The sequence below is a fragment of the Rhincodon typus genome, chromosome 34 (genome assembly GCF_021869965.1).
Source record: "Rhincodon typus isolate 14 chromosome 34, sRhiTyp1.1, whole genome shotgun sequence".
Taxonomy (NCBI): Eukaryota; Metazoa; Chordata; class Chondrichthyes; order Orectolobiformes; family Rhincodontidae; genus Rhincodon; species Rhincodon typus.
The window spans coordinates 18,691,964-18,712,505 of NC_063365.1; the positions used below are offsets into that span (position 1 = coordinate 18,691,964).

At 43.7% G+C, this 20,542-nt stretch overlaps 1 protein-coding gene across 5 annotated transcripts in view; it reads right to left on the reverse strand.

Moving 5' to 3' along the window:
* zswim8 (zinc finger, SWIM-type containing 8) overlaps positions 1–20,542 on the reverse strand; it is a 175,229-nt gene that overhangs the window by 59,394 nt on the left and 95,293 nt on the right. For all 5 annotated transcript variants that reach the window (XM_048616155.1, XM_048616158.1, XM_048616156.1 and 2 more), the window contains 5 exons: positions 13,317–13,424; positions 10,488–10,569; positions 8,468–8,588; positions 5,913–6,114; positions 1,370–1,545 (listed from right to left, as the gene is read on the reverse strand). In XM_048616155.1, the coding sequence (XP_048472112.1) occupies positions 1,370–1,545; positions 5,913–6,114; positions 8,468–8,588; positions 10,488–10,569; positions 13,317–13,424 (689 nt within the window). The remainder of the gene's footprint in view (positions 1–1,369; positions 1,546–5,912; positions 6,115–8,467; positions 8,589–10,487; positions 10,570–13,316; positions 13,425–20,542) is intronic.

Sequence of the window (20,542 nt, forward strand, 5' to 3'; positions counted from 1 at the left end):
CCTGGGAAACCCGAGGCAATCAATTCCTCATAAACTAACGCAAACTATCTCGATTAGAGATGCAGGAGTTCAGGATCTACTTTATTCAGGGAGTGGGGAGGAAGGTAACAGGTGGCAGGGTGATGAACATGCTTTCAACAGCACAATGTAATACTGAACAGATTTATTCCATAATGATTTGTGGCATGGTGGCTCAGTGGTCAGCACTATCGCCTCACAGCGCCAGGAACTTGGGTTCAATTCCAGCCTCAGGTGACTGTCTGTATGGAGTTTGCACATTCTCCCTGTGTCTGTGTGGGTTTCCTCCGGGTGCTCCGGTTTCCTCCCACAGTCCAAAGATGTGCAGGTTAGGGTGGATTGGCCGTGCTAAATGGCCCATAGTTTCCAGGGATGTGCAGGCTAGCGTTAGCCATGGGAAATGTAGGCTTACAAGGATAAGGTGGAATTTGGGTCTGAGATGCTCTCCAGAGGGCTGGTGCAGACACAATGGGCCTAATGGCCTCTTTCCACTGTGTAGGATTCTATAATTTAGGTACTATCAACTATCTGAAAGCAACTTGCATGCTACAACTGAACTGAAGAGCAGTTGTTGTGTTAGAGATAAACACATACCCCATTTGGTTGTGACCTCTCTGATGTGCAGAAAGCTTGTTTGGAGTGATGGCATTTTGTATGTAGAAGTGTGTCAGTTTACTTTTAAAATGACAAATGTGATTCTTGCCAACTTTGAAAGATATGCTTATTTGGAAACTGCTGCATGCAGGAAGTTAATGCTTCCCTTGCATGTCATATTTGCAACATATGGGTCGGTGATGATTACTGGAAAGGGTGATGAATCTTTGTCATTCTATTTCTGTGGGAGCCCTGATTTCCCAGGCAGCAGCTCAGGAGTAACTGTATGAAAGGAATCATAGAATCCCTACAGTGTGGAAACAGGCCATTCGGCCCAACAAGTCCACACCGCCCCTCCGAAGAACATCCGAAGACCCATTCCCCTACCCCTGATTTCCCATGCCTAACTCACCTAACCTAAAATTCCCTGGCCACATGGACAGTTTAGTATGACCAATCCGCTTAGTCTGTACATCTTTGGACTGTGGGAGGAAACCCACGCAAAAACAGGGAGAATGTGCAAACTCCACACAGACAGTCGCCCGAGGCTGAAATCGAACCTGGGTCCCTGGCGCTGTGAGGCAGCAGCATTAACCACTGAGCCACTGAGCCACCGTGCCACCCTTCAGCTTGGACAGTATGTCACTTTGCTCCCAGCAATAGTTAAATCCTTTACCACCAAGCAGTAACTTGTAGTTGCCTACCCCTTTAATGCTAGGGACCCCCACGCTCGCTAAGGGGACATACTTTTGATTACCTTTGAGGACTCATGGTGGGATCCAGGACTGCCAGCCTCCACAAGACCACCATCTCATCACACATGCTGGCACAAGCATGAGCTGCCACCTCTGACTGACCATTACTCCGGCCTGTGTGACCACTGGCACTGCTGTGAGACGCGGAGGTCCGTACGCTGTACCACCATCCAATTATCTACAGGAAGAAAAACATTTGGAGCAGGAGAGAGCGAGAGAGAGAGAGAGAGAGAGAAAGAAGGAGAAAAGATCAGCTACACTCACTGAGTCTGAGTTCGCCGACTAAACAAAAACAAACGTTAAACTTGATCCTTTCATCTCTACGAGGCCGGGTCTGGATATTTAACGTACGCCCCTTTCGGGACTTCAGCAGTCTGTGTGATCATAATGGTTTGATAGGATGGAAAGGCTCCTCCAGATGGTAGTTAGCGCTGGACCGGGCCTATCTACAGCGGAGATGGCTCTGTGCAGGAGAACCGGCTGTCATAATGTGCACAGCAAGATCACAGTAATAGCACAACAGGGTAAAGGACCAGGAAACAAAACAGAAATTGCTGGAAAAGCTCAGCCGGTCTGGCAGCATCTGTGAAGGAAAAAAAACAGAGTTAACGTTTCGGGTCTGACCGACATGCAACACCAGCTCAGAACACACCCCGAGGTGTCCAGTCTGGACAATTTGCTCTAGCCCTGAAACGGGGCTTGAACTGACAACATTCTGACACTTGGATGAGCAGTGCAGCCAGAAGTCTCTTTATGAGGCAGTAACGTAAGGACTAGGAGCAGGAAGTAGGCCATTCAGCCCCTCAAGATGATTCAGAGTAAGGTTGTGGTTGACTAGTTCTGAGCCTCAATTCCACTTTCCAGCCTGTCTCTGCCTATAATTCAGGACCCCTCTTTGGTGAAAAAAATTGTCCATCTCAGCCTGGAGTATATTCAATATCTTGATCTCCATTGTTCTGTGGGATACGGATTTCCAAACTACACAAACTTCAGAGAAAGGTAATTCTCTTCATCACTCTGTTAAACGGGGAAGCTTTTATACTGATACTATGCCTTCCAGCTCCAGACCTCCCCAAGGGGTAAACATTTACCCCATCAGCATCCATTGGAGCTGCTGCAGTAGATTCTAACCAGAATAGTGGGTTTGACTATGAGAGGATTCTAGGGTCAAAAGCTACAGGAAAAGGATCAAAGGTTACTCAAGGCGTTGGCTGGGGACCTCCTACCTGCTACATTAGTGTGAATGTTTGCCTTTAGGAAGGGCAACATTGCCACTTCTGTGAATCTTAGGATGACATCAAAAACAATCCGTGGTGCGATTTCAGTCAATGCTTTGCAATTTCAAAAGACAAGTAAGGGAGCTTAAAACTAAGTTCTAAAAAGAAAAGGAAACTAATGTTCTTGTGGTTTGTACACACGACATAAACCACAGAGAGCCAGGCTCTCAATAAGTCAGATATCTGGAAACTTATTAACAACTATGTTCACTAATATTATGGCGCAGACTCTCATATCCAGCCTGGGCTAAGGGCTTGCTTCAATTACTATCACAGTACATACAGAGCCAACTGGTTGACTGGCTACTAACTGCTAATAAATAGAGTAGAGATGGAATAGAGTGTCACATTCATGATATTATTTAGTGGTCTCAAAGGCAGAGCCCTTCTTTGAGATAACACATCAGAAAGTAACCAGTTTCAGTACCCAAGAGAAAGTTGTACCAGTTTTGTTAAAAGTTTCACCATACTTCTCAGCACACTTACAGCCCTCTCCTGGAACATCCTTGTTCTGGTGACTCATCCTATTCGATTCTATAATTACAGAAACATAGAGGTCTACAACACTAAACAAAAGGCCCTTCAGCCCATCCTGTCCATGCCGGCCACAAACAACCATTCCAGTCCCAATTATAATGGGAAATAAAATTGGTGCACTCGTCTTAGGAGGAATTACACATCTCATTACTGAATTGTAGGTTTACACATAACTGTACGCAATCGCAGAGTGGGTGCTGCCTGGAACAAATTTGAATTATGACTCACTACTTCAAGCAAATGTGTATATAGACGTTCACAGGCCACACTGCTCCTGGTTGGTGACATTCTCAAGTGGATTGACAAGTCTGGTACACAACAGATTCAAAAGCAAATATAATGATCCGAACTGAGTACTACTGGATAAAGCAGATCCCAGAGTGAAATCTGGCATCTTCTAATTTAATGTTGTGGCCATTCACTGAAACATAGGTACACAAGGCTGACCACTTTCTTTAACAACAAACACAACTTCATTACCAAAAGAAACACAAAATGAAATAAAACAAAACAAAATAAGCTATCTAAATATAAAACTATTTTACGAGGTCTTAAAACAGACATCAAAATAATGTCTTCTCTATTACCCAATACCATCATTTCAAATCCAGATAAATTGTCCTCCTGTATCAAATCTTTAGCTTTGACTTAACTGCTTTTATCCAGTTCTGTTCTAGATAGACTAGATATTAAATGTTGTGGTTAGTTGACTCGCCAAGCTGGTTCGTTGTTCCGCAGACATTTCATTACCCTGCTGGGTAACATCATCAGTGCAGCCTCCGATGAAGCGCTGTAGTGTTTTCCCGCCTGTTATTTAAACTCCGGGGTCCGTTGAGCTGGGTTGTCTCACTTCCGGTTTTCCTTTGCAATGGAGTATATATGAGGTCTAGCTCTGTGTGTTTGTTGATGGCTTTCTTAGTGGAGAATCAGGTTTCTGGGAATTCCCGTACTTGGCCTGTCCCAGGATCCTGGTGTTGTCCCAGTCGAACGGGTCGTTCTCCTTATCCATGTGGATGGAGATGAGTGAGTATTGGTCGTGTCTTTTTGTTGCTAGTTGATGTTCGTGTACCCTTGTGGCTAATTTTCTTCCTGTCTGTCCAATGTAATGTTTGTCACAGTCCTTGCAGGGAATCTTGTATATGACATTGGTCCTGTCCATAGTGGGTAAGGGGTCTTTGATTCGGGTTAGCAGTTGACATAGGGTTGATGTGGGTTGTGTGCTACTCTGACGCCCAATGGTTGTAGGAGTCTTGTGGTCAGTTCAGATGTGTTCTTGATGTAAGGTAGTGTGATGAGTGTGTCAGAGCATGTAGTATCTTCCTGATGTCATTTGTACAATAGGCATAATCTGACTCAGTTTTTTGGGTATTCATTGTCCTCGAATACTTGGAAGAAGTACTCTTCTTCTGTTTGGTGTAGCTCTGTGCTGCTGCAGTGTGTTGTTGCTCATTTAAATATGTGTTCTCACGCAACTTGGTTTGTGTGTGTTGGGGTGATAGCTATTGAAATTCAGTACTTGGTCAGTGTGTGTGGCTTTCCTGTGTACGTTTGTTAGGAATTCTCCATTGGTCCTGCATTGCATCATGACATTCAGGAATGGGAGCTGTTTGTTCTTTCCTTCTTCCCTGGTAAATCTGATCCCAGTGACGGTGTTGTTTATTAGTTCATGTGTCTCCTCTAGTTTGGTCCATTTAATAATGACAAAGGACAGACAGGAAGGAAATTAGCCACAAGAGTACACGAACATCAACTGGCAACAAGAAGACACAACCAATACTCACTCATCTCCATCCACATGGATAAGGAAAACCACCAATTCAATTGGGACAACACCAGGATCATGGGAGAGGCGAAGCAGAGACAAGCACGGGAATTCCCAGAAGCCTGATTCTCCACTAAGAAAGCCATCAACAAACACACAGAGCTAGACCCCATACACACTCCATTGCGAAGGAAAACCAGAAGTGAGGTAATCCAGCTCAACGGGCACCAGAGTTTAAATAACAGGTGGGAAAACACAACGGCACTTCATCGGAGGCTGCACTGATGATGTTACCCAGCAGGGTAATGAAACATCAGCGGAACACCGAACCAGCTCGGCGAGCCAACCAACCACAACCCGAGCTACAAATCTACTCTAAAACCTTAGAGATATTAAGTGCATAAGGAGCATGGAGATAATGCAGGGAAATAGCACTGAGGTAAAAGATTGACTGTCATCTAATTGAGTGGTGGAGCAGGTTGGAGGGGCTGAACGGCCTACTCATGCTCTGAATATCCAAAGTTCTTATATTCAGCCATTTTCTGCAGAATTACAGTGATACTGTGCAGACGCCAAATGGCTGAGGAAGTAGTGGATGGGGGTACAATTACAATGTTTGAAAGACATTTGGATAAGTACGTGAATAGGAAAGGTTTGGAGGGATATGGGCTAGGAACAGACAGGTGGGATTGGTTTAGTTTGGCACGAACTGGTTCCGTGCTGTATGACTATGACTCTCTCCACTTCACCACTGTGCCATCACTTGTACATCATTGCAATTCCTGACACAGGCATGTTGGGCTGAATGGCCTCTTTCTACGCCACTGGGCCTTTCCTTTTTCCAGTACCACTTTGACCTTGCAATGCCAGTGCCTGGGACTAATGCATCCGCACCCCCCCCCCCACCCCACTAGCTCACGGAACCGCACATTCTAAAAAAGGGTCACACTCTGAGCCGAAGCCCAATACCTGCTCGTAGGTCAAACACTGGTCGGTGAGAATCTCGAGGAGGGGGGCTGCGTTGCTGTCACGGCGCTTGAACATCTCGCGGACAATCGACAGAAGATTCCAGATGCCCTCCGGTTCCCGTCCACGGAGGGGCCGTAGGAGGCAAGCCCACTCTGCAGCGGCTGGAGGCTCCGTGGATGACAAATACAATGAGTTGACATCACTGCAGTGAAAACCAAGACCTGTATTACCAATTGGTGACTGCCTCAGAAAGACAATAAGTGAAGCAACAAGGTCAGGATGGTTTGTGGGGGGGGTGGTCACTGGACTACATGGCTGTGGGGGAAAAGGAAAAGGAAAAGGAAAAGGACAGGTAGTAATTGGAAAGTCCGAGAGCCTGTGCCCATGTCAGGGGCTCAATGGGCCTCCTTCTCTCGCTCAATGAATGCGTCATTTGAAGGACCACAGGTTGAAACCAAAACGCGAATTCTAACTGAATCCATTAGGTCTACCTTAACCAAAGGTGCACAGATTTCACAATAATTAGCAACGCATTCCCTGCTGCAGAATTAGGAGCAGGAATCAGACTTTAGTCAGGTTTAAAGGGCACGCAATAAAATATTAAAATGACAACATTAATCACAGAGCACATTGGTACCTGTTGCCCATTTGTAATGGCTCTGGAGGGGAGTTTGGTGAGCTGACTTCCTGAACTGATGCAGTCCATTTGCTGTAGGCACTCCCCCACCCCCGACCAATCCCCCCACCCCACCACTGCCACATAACGCAAGTCCCAGCATTCTGACCCAGCGACATTGAAGGAACAGTAATATATATTCAGGATGGCGAGTGGCTCGGACATGGTGTTGCCCCCCCTGCCCCCCACCTCATGTATCTGCTGCCCTTGGCTGTAGAATTCACAAAGAATATCACACAGTGTATGATGTGAAATTTATGGCACTGTAACATCATTATTCTCTCACCATCATCAAACATTTTATTCGCAAGCACCATTAAAAAAGATGGGTTCAATTAGATTCAGTTCACCTGCTGTATAGCTGAATAATAGATTGGATTAAATAAGGATGTTAGACTGAATTAGAATGAGTCAACTTGGATGAAGACGGACTACATTAGCGGAAATAAATAAATTGAACAGGGAAGGGACAGGATAAAATTACTAGCAGGATCAATTGCTCTGACTTTACTTTTTAATTAAAACATGCTTAAAGATTTGTTTAAGTAGCTTAGCATTTTTATCATCAAAGACATACCTTCTAAAATTTAATGTTTATCAGGACATTAATGCTGTCAGTGTATTGTTGAGAAGGTACAAACTGTACAGACTGGGATCACATCAATTAATAGAACTGAAATCAGTCTAAGGTGTATACTGCGTTTACTAGAGAACCAGTATAGCTTAGTGGAGCATTAATCTAGGGGCTTAAGGTTATGAAAGAATCACAGTCGCAAGACTACTTGAATTACAAGTGCAGACATATGAGGATTAATCCACACAGCAACAATTTCAGCCTTCACCGAGGCTCCTGTTAAAGGCAGATGAGGACACATCCAATGACAAACCGCACATCTAGATGACATCACGGGCCACCCGAGTTGGATGACATCGTATATCACAGTTTGATAACAGCATGCGTCACACGGTTTGATGACATCACAGGCCGCCCAACTGGACGACATCATCAACATAGCGACCCAATACTACCATGAAATCCAGGGAACCAAACAGAAGGGCTGTGCCTCAGGCCTGCTGTCACAAAATGCACATAGTTATCTGCCCCCCACTGCTCCCACTGCTCGCTACCCCCACCCCACCCCCCAACCGCCCCCGCCGCCCCCTGCCACCTGCCTCCCGAACACATGGGCTACATATCAGAAAGAAGATGGCTCTGAAATCTATCCTTGGGGCAGCTCGCTGGAACACAAACTTTGCATACCAATTTGAGAAGTTCCTGCAGAGAAATAGGACGATGACACTTGAAAAAAATTCAACGTTCAGATATTATAATGGATATATTTTGCCCTATTTACAATTTGGCATTCACTACAAAAAAACCCCATAAATTCCATGGAAATTCTCTCAGAGAATCCTCTTTTGAGAATGAGGAACAGGCTGGCATTTCCAGAGGACTTAACACCAATGAACAGCAGAGACAACAAGGTGCAGGGCTGGATGAACACAGCAGGCCAAGCAGCATCATAGGAGCAGAGCATTTGCTAATAACCAGATCATCAGTTTGTGTGGGTGTTGGGTCGATGATTAAACATTGGCCAGAAAACCCCAAAAGAACAGCCTTACTTTCTTCGGAATTGTACCAGGGATCTTTTATATCCATCACAGAGAGCAGATAGGGTCTTGGTTTAACATCCGATTTGATAAATGCCCTCAGACCAGTGTCCAGGCCACTGAGCTGAAGACTTAGCCTTGATTATTGCACTCAAAACTCTGCATGGGTCTTGGACCCATAATCTTCTGACTGAGATGAGAGCGCTTCAAAAAAAGAACAGCATTTCAGGAAAAACTTACAGGGCAATGGATTAAGAAAAAGGATTACCTGAACACAACGGGAGAGGGACCACAGAACTTGTGGAGAGTTTTCTTGATGTTGTCACTAAGCGTAGATTCATCAAGGTACCAGGTGCTCTGGTCTGAAGCAGATGGCCCAGCAGTGGGATCTGTCAACAGCAATCAACTTTTTCAAATGAATTCAAAGTTTCCCACAGATAAAATCTGGTAACTGACAGTTTTACAAAATAATATATATTTATGTAGTCAACAGTACAAGGTATTAAGTGGCATTGTATTTACAGCACAGAAGCAGGCCCGTCAACTCATACGAGCATTTCCAATTTCACCATACCAACATAATCTTCTATTTCTTTCTTCCTCCTGTTTATCGAACGTCCCCTACAATGCAGTTGTCTCAATTCCTTCTTAGTGTTCCACATTCGGGTCAAGTGGAAAGAATTATTTTCTAAGTCGTGCTGTGTAATGTCCTAATTAATATACATAGTGGTCATTTCCCCACACTAACATGTTTGACGTCTGCGAGTGCCAAGAACAAGAATGGGAGTAGCAGCAACATATTTCAAAAGGAATGTATTCGATCCAAACCGCACTCTATATTGAGCTCTAGAAAGTCACACCTCACTGAACCACTTTGCCTCAGAATAAACTCACATTCTTCAGGTCATTAACAACCATGGTCTACCAGCTGATGCAAGGTGTATCTCACAAACTCGCAACTTCGCTAAGAGTGAGTGTTTCACTAAGTCGTTATAAACTGCTAAAAGAAAGAAGCTAGATTTGGCTTTGATTGAGTTGATCTTGCAGGGTGGAGTGTACAGTTTAGGTGCAATTCTCCATTTCATTAGGACACCCAATAATCACATGAGGTTATGTGATAGGAGGATACATAGACAACAGAAAACCAAAGGGAACCAAACCTCCAAAGACAGGATTTTACTTAACATGTCTCATTCTTCCAGTGCAAGATCTTACAAGGGGTCTGTGATCCTCTGGAGACTTCTGTTAGTATATGTAGGTTTGCACATTTTAGTTTCATAATTTCCCAATCTTGCCTATTCACATAACTTCTGCAGCTTCAAGTATGGAGAACCCATCCAGTGTTTAATGACTGAGATGCTGCATGAGAACACTTCATATGAAACAGAAATGGCTGCAATCAGGGCAGTAACAGATTATGGTCGCTAGTCTACAGAGTCTAATTTGTGAATTTCACTCTAGCTATTTGCAGGAGTTAGTTCTGGATAACAGCTCTCTGCAGGATCCATAACCCAACGTATCAAGAGGCAATCTTGCTACATGTGTACTAATTCATGTCCTGTTGTCACATTTCCAGTTGGGATAGTCTGCATAACTCAATGTCATCTATGAGAGAATCACAGATTACCTACAGTGCAGAAAGAGGCCATTCGGCCCACTGGGTCAAAGAAGATCTCACCCAGACCCTCCTACCCTAACCCCATATCCCCACATTTTCCATGGCTAACCCATGTAACATGCCCATTCCTGGACACCATGGGAAATTGCCCATGGCCAATTCACCTAACCTGCACATCTGTGGACAGTGGGAGGAAACCAGAGCACCCAGAGGAAACCCACACAGACACAGGGAGAACGTGCAAACTCCACACAGACAGTCGCCCGAGGGTGGAATTGAACCCAGGTCCCTGGTGCTGTGAGGCAGCAGAGCTAACCACTGAGCCACACCACATACTACCACATGCAAACCATTCCAATCCAATATTATGCTATTGCCCTCCTTTCGCTTTCCCAGTTGACTGTAACAGATTCCACTCATTGATCAGTTTATTTGGATCCTTTTCTCTAAAGCATCAGCCAGTCTATTTTCATTTCTCCCGTTCTCGTGAGACTGATTAAACTTCCTCAAAACCTAGATAATCCTGCAAATCTACACCAAATGCTTCTTCTGTCACTTTTAGGCATAGTATTAGTCATGAGCCAAGGAACAATACCAAACAAATGATGAGTACAGTTTCTCCAAGAAAAAATGCAAACTGTAAAACAAAATTACACCAGAACTCTGTTACCTGGAGCCCCACAGACTGTGTTAATTGCTGTCGACTGGGATGAAAGCAACTCATCAAGAAGTCTTTGTGCAGTGGGGAGGATCTTCCATCAAAAGGAGGGAGACAGAGAGAAATGAGGATACAAAGTGAGAATCCAATAAAACCGGTTTGATTTAATGCTTTCCCATAGGATGAGAGTTTTACAATATTTTACGCACAACTTTGGTCCCGGTCTCAAAACTATAAAACAGAGAAGCTCTGCCTTGTGCTAAAGGCAGTATCTAAGGTTCAGGTAACTGACTGCACTCGTGCTTATAGCTCGCCAACTTTATACAGTTCAATTCTCATGACCATTGGTTCAGTGGTGCTAGGGTCAACCTTAACAGGAGAAGCAAAAACACAGCAGTATCTAGAATTGGACAACTTCAATACCTGCCTTGCAGAACGGCAGCAAACATGAGATGCAAGCCCCAAAATGCCACAGATCGCAGCTTTCAGTTTTTCTTTTATTCTCTCATAAGATGTGGGCATTGCTGGCTGAGTCAGCATTTGTTGCCCATCCCTAGTTGCCCTTGAGAATTAGCTTGAGTGAGGATGCGATGAACACTTGGGAGTCCTTTCACAAGACAAAAGAATATCCTAAATATTCCACCTTGGATTTTCTCCCGACTTCTTATAGGTGCCAGCAGAAAAATCACCGGTACAGAAAGTTTATGCAGATTATATCTGGAATTTGTCCTGCTCATGTGACATGACATGTTAAGGATGGTCCAGACTCTGACATGTTCAAGCTAACTGATCAAAACTATTATTCTTTTTGTATTAATACTTTCTAGTAACAACTTTTCTTACTTTACAAAGTAAGTTATTACATGCATCTCATCTTCTGGTAGGTATCTCTGTAACAATTCTATGGCTTTAAGAGGTGTATTTTGTATTCTTTTTACAGTGAGGTTTTATGGAGAAGCATGGAGCTGTCTGTTAAAAATTTATAAACAGTTTCTGAGGCCTTGGGTTTTTTCAAAGAAGTTGGAACATTAAGAGCAGCCTGAATGGGTGTGTTCAAACTCCCGCAGAACCAGGATTTTTGGTTTTAGCTCTCAGCAGATGTGGTGGGGTCTCAGCAGGGTCTGGGAGCTGCAGTAAGTCTTCTGTTTTCTGTTGATGTTTTCCTCCTGGGCTGCAAAGATTGAATGCAAGACCATCTATTTCATTGACTTTGGCAAGGGTGTGTTTATGGGCTGTTACTGTATCGGAACAGTTAATTAGCAATAGTTACTGTATCTGTTATTTTGTTAAGCATTTCAATAGGGTTAAAGCTAAGCCAATTCTTTTACTGTATTTTAACCACAATGTATGAATAAATTGTGTTTCGCTTAATGTCGAATAGTTTGACCAATCAAACTTCATCTGGAAAGCATCAGCTTATGCTTACATTTAAACTAAGAAAAAGTTACGGTCTAGACTATCTTCCGGATATTTTGAGAGAGGCTTACTCTAGTCCATAACAATCTCCTATAGTCTTAAAACGTGGAACCAAACTACAGCAATGATCTGGGGAATCAGAATCAGCACCTCATTTTCCGGTTCGGAACCCTACAGCCTTCCGGACTCAACGTTGAGTTCAACAACTTTAGGGCTTGAGCTTCTCCCATGTCCTTACCTCAAGTCCCACACACCAGGTCTTGTTATCACAGTCTGCTATTACACACAACCCATTGTTAGCCACTAACAGTCCCCATTAATAGCTATTCATCCTCCTGTCCTGATCGTCACCCACTCCCTTGTCTGTCCAACTGTTTCTCTCTCCTAGAGCTGTATCCCCACCTATCGTTTACACCTTAGCCCTCCCCCCATGGTATTTTCTGCATAAAAACTGACATTTTCCTACCTACCATCAGTTCTGAGAAAGGGTCACTGGACCCGAAACGTTAACTCTGATTTCTCTCCACAGATACTGCCAGACCTGCTGAGCTTTTCTAGTAATTTCTGTTGTTGGTTCAATTCCACTTGCCCTTTTCCCAAGTTTCTGATACAACTTTTTTGTTTGGAAACCTTTATCATAGTGTACCCCTCTCTGGCCCAGAATCATTTCTGGGTTTCGGAATGTCATAAATTACGGAATGATGTTAAAATGCCTAACCACAAATTCAGGAAGTGGAAAATTCCTTTGATGTAAGCTAAAACAAAAATGATATTACATTACAAAGACAGTGGGGGTAGCAGGAATGTCACTGGACTAATAATCCAGACTCCCACACTAATGCTCTGGGGATATGGATTCAAATTCCACCAAGGCACATGGTAAAATTCAAATTCAATTTTAAAAAAAACCCTGGATTTCAAGGCTAGACAAATGGTGAGACTGTTGATAGTTGCCAAAACCCACCTGGTTCACTTTACAGAAGGGAATCTGCTGTCCCTATCTGCAACTCCAGACCCACACCATTTGAAAGGGGCTGGAAAGCCACTCAGTTCAATGGCAAATAAGAGTGGGCAATAAATGCTGGCCCAGCTGTGAACATACATTAAAAAACTATTCAAATATCTTTTACTGAAACAAACACTCTATATTCCAACTTTTTGTGCCTAAAGTACTGTGCTAAAATGATGTCATATCTGCTCAAAGAATTTTCCAACATTTGCCATTGTCCAGCAATAGACAGGAGAGTATTTTGCTAATCTATGATTATTTTGACAAAGTTACAAGTGAAACTATTTAAAAGTTTTACTGATTTTGTTTTTGTTTTACAAACCAGTTTTATTCATTTAAGAAAAGAACTGCTGAAACACATTGGGGCTTAAGCCTGATTCCCAAAGTTTCTGCTGGTTAAGTCATTAACTCCTCACCTGCTGGGGCAGTTCGCTGATCAAATACTGGGCGAATTTTTGTAGCTGATCTCTCTGCAATCGGGACAGCGATTCAGACACTGGAGCGCGCAAACACACCGCCGAGGCCTACAAAACAAAACAAAACAAAGTCATCCTTCTCAAGTAGAAGTTTGGAGAATGCTCTGTGGTGACTTGATGGGAAAGTAGGCCAGGAGGCATTTCTGTGACTCACAATCCCTGAAGTGTGACGAATTGAGATCCCGCATTCAATTCTGGTCTCCTGGTTATAGGAAACATGCTGTTAAACTTGAAAGAGTTTAGAAAAAACTTACAAGAATGTTGCCAGGCTTGGAGGGTTTGAGCTACAGGGAGAGGCTGGGGCTATTTTCCCTGGAGTATCGGAGGCTGAGGGGTGACCTTATAGAGGTTTATTAAATCATGACGGGCATGGGTAGGGCGAATAGACTAGGTCTTTTTTCCAGGGTAGGGGAATAGTTTTACGGTGAGAGGAGCAAGATTTAAAAGGGACCTAAGGGGCAACTTTTTCATGCCGAGGGTGGTCCGTGTATGGAATGAGCTGCCAGAGGAAGTGGTGGAGGCAGGTACAATTACAACATTTAAAAGGCATCTGGATGGGTACATGAATAGGAAGGGCTTGGAAGAAATGGGCCAAATGCTGGCAAATGGGACTAGATTAATTTAGGATATCTGGTCACCATGGACAAGTTAGACCAAAGGGTCTGTTTCCATGCTGTACATCTCCGCGACTCCATGTGATTCAAAGAGGGATTTGCTCTGTCCTGCTTCTCTAAAAGGGGCGGTGTTGTAAATCTGGTGCAAAGATGTCCAGTCCATGGAAAGTAGAGTTCCTTTAAAATTAGACAAAGGAAGCATGAGTGGATGGAGTTAGGATTGCACAGTCCCAGGGTTTTAGTTTGTGCTTTCAGTTGTTGAATCTGGGGTTTTGGGGCTTAAAGCTGCTAGATACAGCTCTCTCAGCTGCTGCAGCAAAAACTCAAACTCTATAACACTATTGTCATGAACAGAACATCACAGACTTGCTGAGTCTGGGTTTTGTGCTTGCTGACATTACTGAACATTATGTACATATAACTGACTGAAGACACTGCACAAGGTCCGCTACAGAGAGGGAGTGTCTGAATAGAGGCAGGCACCTGAAGACTGGAATATGTCGTCACATTATGTAACTGCCTTAAGGTTATCCTGCCTGTCCTGTCTGAAATCTATACAATAACAACAATCCTAAGCTGAACATAAACTCAAGTATTCATAGAAATCAGGAGAGGGCGACGCAATTGTGCTCATTTCCTCTTCACCTTTTGCCCCTTGATTTAGTATTTTTGGAATGCTATTAGTGGCCTCCACCATGAAGACTGATACAAAGTATTTATTCAACTACTTTGCCAATTCCTCGTTCCCCATTATCGCTGCCCCAGACTAATGGGTCTATGTTCACTTTGGCCTACCTTTTTCTTTTACCATACTTACAGAAGCTCTTATTGTCCAGCTTTATATTACTTGCTAGTTTACCCTCAGTATATTTCCTCCCACCGTCTTTGATTTCCGAGTCACCATATGGGGTCACCATATCTCAGACGAAGGGAGAGATAAGGAGGAGAGTCCTTCATGGTAACTTCAGTTGGTGTGGAAATGGAATCACACTGTTGGCATCACGCTGCATCACAAACCCAGCCGTCCAGCCAACTGAGTTACCCAACTCCCAATTAGCAAGTCTTCTAATGTCTCTGTGTGCATAAGTGTGAGAGCACGCAAGTCAGAAACTGCATAGGGTTGGGCTCGCGAAGGTGAGGGAGAACTTTCAATTTTTTTAGCATTAGACAGCACATCGAATACAATAAAATCCCTTTGAAAAGCCCGAACTTCATTTTTTTCCCCAGAGCAGTGCTGTAAAGGCATTAAACCAACCATTACTCATTGAATACAGTTTACTCAGGAACAATGCCAATTGTCTGAGGAGCCATTACTCATTAACAGAATCTTTAATCTTGAGTTCGTTTGACAAATGCCTGTTAACAACCAAGTCTTTATGCTTTAAAAGGCCCAAATGGAGGGAGATTAAGAAGAGAAATTGGAACAAGCCTTGTTGTAGACAGTTAAGGACTATTTTATTGCGGTCCATCAGGTTTTCGGTACGGTACAGAGCGGAGAGAATGCATGGCAACTTCTCCCATTGGCGGGAAGTCTACGACAAGGGCACTAAACCTTAAAGCAAAGTCAGGCCATGCAGGAAAGAGGTTAAGGAACACCTCATGTAAAATTGCAATATAAGGTTAGAATTCTCCTGCACAAAAAGCCGATATTCGCTCAATTATTCATTTAGATCAGAGACTGATGGACTTTTGCTACAAGGGGCTTACAGCCAAAGCAAGTGAATGGAGTTGAAACACAGGTCTGCCATGATGTCATTAAGTAGCAAAACAGACTCAAGGGGCTGAATCATAGACAGCCTACAGTGTGGCAGCAGGCCATTCGGCCCATCTAACCCACAATGACCCGCCGAAGAGCATCCCACTCAGACCCACCATCCTACCCTATCCCCGTAAGTCTGCATTTCCCATAGCTAATCCAGCTAGCCTGCACATCCCTGAACACTATGGGCAATTGAACATGGCCTATCCACTCTAGCCTGTGGGAGGAAACCAGAGCACCCAGAGAAATCCCACGCAGACACGGAGAGAACATGCAAACTCCACACGTGGTCATCCGAGGGTGGAATCGAACCCACGTCCCTGGCGCAGTGAGGCAGCAGAGCTACCACTAAGCCACTGTGTCACCTTTGAATGGCCTTTCTTTGTTCCTGTCTTCCCAGCTACCATGGCAGGCTGAGTCAGACTGTTCTTGACTTTGATATCCTAACCCTCCGAGTTCCAACAAAAAAAGTTATTGGGCTCAAAACATTAACTCTGTTTCTATCTCCACAAAAACTGCAGGCCCTGCCGAGTTTTTCCAGCACCTTCTGTTTTTAGTTGGTTGTACGGTTTTAACTTTACAAAGAAAATAACAACGTAGAAACATTTACAGCACAAAGAATATTACTTAGACATGGTGTTTGAATCAGAGAGAAAGACAGGTTTGCAGCCTAATCCCCATTCTCCATAACGTGACCCATAGTCTTGAGTGTTATGGCATATCAAGGGCATATTCAAGTGTAGATAACACAGTGTAGAGCTGGAGGAACACAGCAGGCCAGGCAGCATCAGAGGAGCAGGAAAGCTGACGTTTCGGGTCAGAAATGGGGGTGGGGAAGGGGGCTCTGAAACAAATAGAGAGAGGGGGAGGCGATGATAGATATTCAAGTGTTCTTTCTTAAGGTGCAATGGGGCGTCCTGCATTGACCACCTTCTCAGGCTGTGTATTTCCCACCAACTGTGATAGAAAAAAAATCTCCTCTACAGTCTTTGTGTCAACTACTCTAAGTCTCTCTCCTAAAGGTCCTTCCAATCCACTTTAGACACCTCATCTCTTACAAGCCCAACGTATCTGATCCCTCCTCAGTGTTAAAAATTCTTTATTCCCAGTCTTGCAAGTGTCCCCAAAACCTGCTTGATTGTGATTACATCCTTTGTGTAACGTAGTAATGGTTATGCCATCAGTAACAGGAGGGGAAGTGTGTTACCCATTGCTCAAGATGGCAGCGACTTATCTTTGTGATCATGAGAAAGGCACCATTCATCAAATCCAAAAGCCTGAAGAACGGGGCAGGACGGAAGGTGGCAAAGGAGGAAAGAAACAAGAACAAAGCCGACACTCTGGGTTCCACTGTTTCCTGGGATGTCTCATCACAAAGATGGCCCGGTAGAGAGGCGATCCCTTCAGTAAGACCCACAGCAAAAATCTGTGGCCTTCCTCTCAGACTGAGGTGCAACTGAACACTGTGATAAATGCTGCCATGACAGCTGGACACGAAGGACTCTTGTGGTGCAGTGGTAGTGTCCCTGCCTCTGGCCCAGGTTCAAGTCCCACCTGCTTCAGAGGTGTGTCATTACATTGCCGAGCAGTTTGGTTAGAAAATAGGTTCGTAAAAAAAAAAACAGGGAGAAACAAAATTGAGAGCTGTACACAGCGCTTTGTGACACAGTGATAGTGTCCCTGCCTCTGGCCCAGGAATCCCAGGTTCAAGTCCCACCTGCTTCAGGGGTGTGTAATAACATTGCTGAACAGATTGATTAGAAAATAGGTTCAAAAAAAAGAAACAAAAAAAAAATACACAGGGCTGTTGTGGTACAGTGGTAGTGTCCACACCCCTGGACTGGGAGGCCCAGGTTCAAGTCTCACCTGCTGCAAAGGTGCGTAATAACATCTCTGAATAGGTTGATTATAAAAATACAGGTTGAAGACAAAAGAGAAATGAGATCTGTACACAGGGTTGTTGCAGCACAGTGTGTAATAACATCACTGAACAGATTGATTAGAAAATAGCTACGGTCTAACTACGATTCTGTGCGGTTCCAGCCTAACCTCACACCCGTTAATTTGGCCACAGGAGGAAAATATTCCCGTCTGCTTTTGTCAGTGCTTTAAAACTATCCACTTGTTCTGTTCCCTCCAGGGACATGCATTCCATTGGCATAAATTCCATCGCAGCTTACTGTACCAGAAGGCAAAAGAACCCAGAGTGAATCAAACTACCTCTTGTGGCGCATTGGTAGTGACCCTAACCCTGGACTGGGAGGCCGAAGTTCGAGGTGTGTAATAACATCTCTGGACAGTGCAATTAGTTTGAGCTTTCTGTCCATCACAGAAAACATTACCGAGATGCAGAGAGAAACAATGTGCCTTTCTTGTGACCACAAGGAGCCCGCAGTTCTTCAAAACGAGAACAATCTAGGTCAGGAGTGTCCTTGCATTTAAGGGTTGTGTGTGGATTTGCCATGGAGTTATTCCTCCATACAGATGTCAGGTTGCTCGTAGAAACAGACCTCAGCATTCGGATTTAGAGTTAGACCCTTAGTGCATCATCAATGGGATAGTGGGCCTTTACAAATGCCCACATCCACATAATGCAAGTAGGACTGGACTGAGCAACTGGTCTGTCACAGCTTTGGGACCTGCAATGGGGGCCCCTCTGGTCTAGAAAGATTTGTCCTGAATTCAAACACCACCTGCATTATGTTAAATTCATCCCCCCAGTATCAAATCCAACTGAAATCACACATTCGCGTCAATTACAACTGGTCTTTGGACACATTGATTGGAGCAGGAAACAGCCAACTCTCCCTGGTTGGGCCTGGCTTGGACACGAAATGCCCCCATGGATATGAAAAGAAATTGCTGCTTTTCCAGATGTGGCCAACTTATTAACATCAAATTATTGATAGAAATTCAAATATGATACCACACAAACAACTCAAGTTGATTTAAGAAGGTTTCTCAAAGGTAATTGAACGCAGTAACTGAGGGAAGGTGGTGCTGAGAGATAGTAGATTTATAGGTCAGTCTTTTTTAAACCGTGTTCCAGCACAGTGGATTATTTTATTACTGAAAGGCATTCTGACCTCAACTCAGGGACACAAGATACATAAGAGAGCAAACAATCGTAAATTAGCCTGCAGTTGGATCCCACGACACTAAGATTCCAAAAGCAATATTTGACTCGCACTAAAGCAGAAAGCTGCTGCTGGATCAATTTCACTTTTCTAAAAATGAAAAAGGATGACAAAGGAATAAACTGTTTCCTTTCCACTCCCTTTGCTGAAGAAGCCTTTAATCAAAGGTTATTTTTAAAGTTGTTTGTTGGGAATGGGAGTGGAAACAAACTTTGAAAACCATCAAACTTCACTCTCACTGTTACACTGAACTTTCTGCACAGAAAGAATCACACAAAACTGCGTCTTCTCTTTCAGTCAGTCGCTGCCCATTGCAAGTTAACTTCGTCTGCTCCAGGTAAAGGGTAAAGGTGAGTAGGGTGCAGATTTGAATTCAATAAAAATCTGGAATTAGAAGTGTGAAGACCATCATCGATTGGCAGAAAAACCCATTTGGTTCACTAATGTGCTCGAGGGAGGGTAACTGCCATCCTTAGCTGGTCTGAACTACATGTGACTCCAGATCCACAGCAATGTGTTTGCCCTCTGAAACGGGGAATAAATGCTGGCCTGGGCAGCAATACCCTCATCCCGTGAATGTATTAAAAGTCAAGACACACCAAGTAAGTAGAAGTTTATGATTCAAAATTCTGCCACTAGATGGTGCAGGGGCAGAGGCTGAGAACTGGCAGAAATTACTTTTTCACACTGGTCATCTTAAAAAGGATTTTAAAAAATATGAAAGCTCAGCAATCCCATTTAAGGTGGGAGTTAAATACTAAATAGTACAAAGTAAGAGAAGGGATATATGCTTAAAGTAAGCAGTTCCAGTATTGACCCAACAGTGGTAAATGGGATCAATGAACTCCTTTGCACTGTAATATAGAAATGCTAACTGTATTACTCATGAAACATACAAATTCTACCATCTATCCAACTGTGATGATGAGTTTGCAACTTCTTTGGCCGGTACCACGCAGAGTGAATACACCAGCACCTTGTGCATTTCTGGATTTCTCTGGGGAAGCAATTATTCTGAAATAGAATTCAGCAGGCAGCAGTATCACTATTCGAAAATACACATTCGGGTTTGCAAATGCATGCACAGGAGTATTGCTGATTTGCCAGTGGGGTTGACTACTTTGGTGAGAGGGAGATGGAAAAATTCCTACTTCCCTGACTAAGTTTTGAGCCCCTGTCGCAATATCTCACGTGGCTCGAACTTGGTTGGTTACTATTACAGGGAATCCTCTTGCAAATTTTTTAATGCAGTGAAGGCACAACATAAATAAAAGCTGCAGATGTGTCAGCCAGATCAGATATGGTCCCTTTGCTCAGTCCGTTGGGATTTTGTATTTCTTTATTCACAGAGCTGACTGAATTCATTTTCATGAAATGTCTCACTGGCATTTTAACTGCTGCTCTGTAGGCCTTGAATCCAGAGGCATTACAGTTTTCATGAAGGAGTTAGATATAGTTGTGAAGGTAATAGGGAAAAAGTGGGAACACAGCAGATGGTGGAATTTGACTTCAATAAAATATCTGGGATTAAGAATCTAATGATCATGAATCCATTGTCGATTGTCAGGAAAATCCCACCCGGTTCACTAACGCGCTTTAGGGAAGGAAATCTGCCATCCTTACCTGGTCTGGCCTACATGTGACTCCAGACCCACA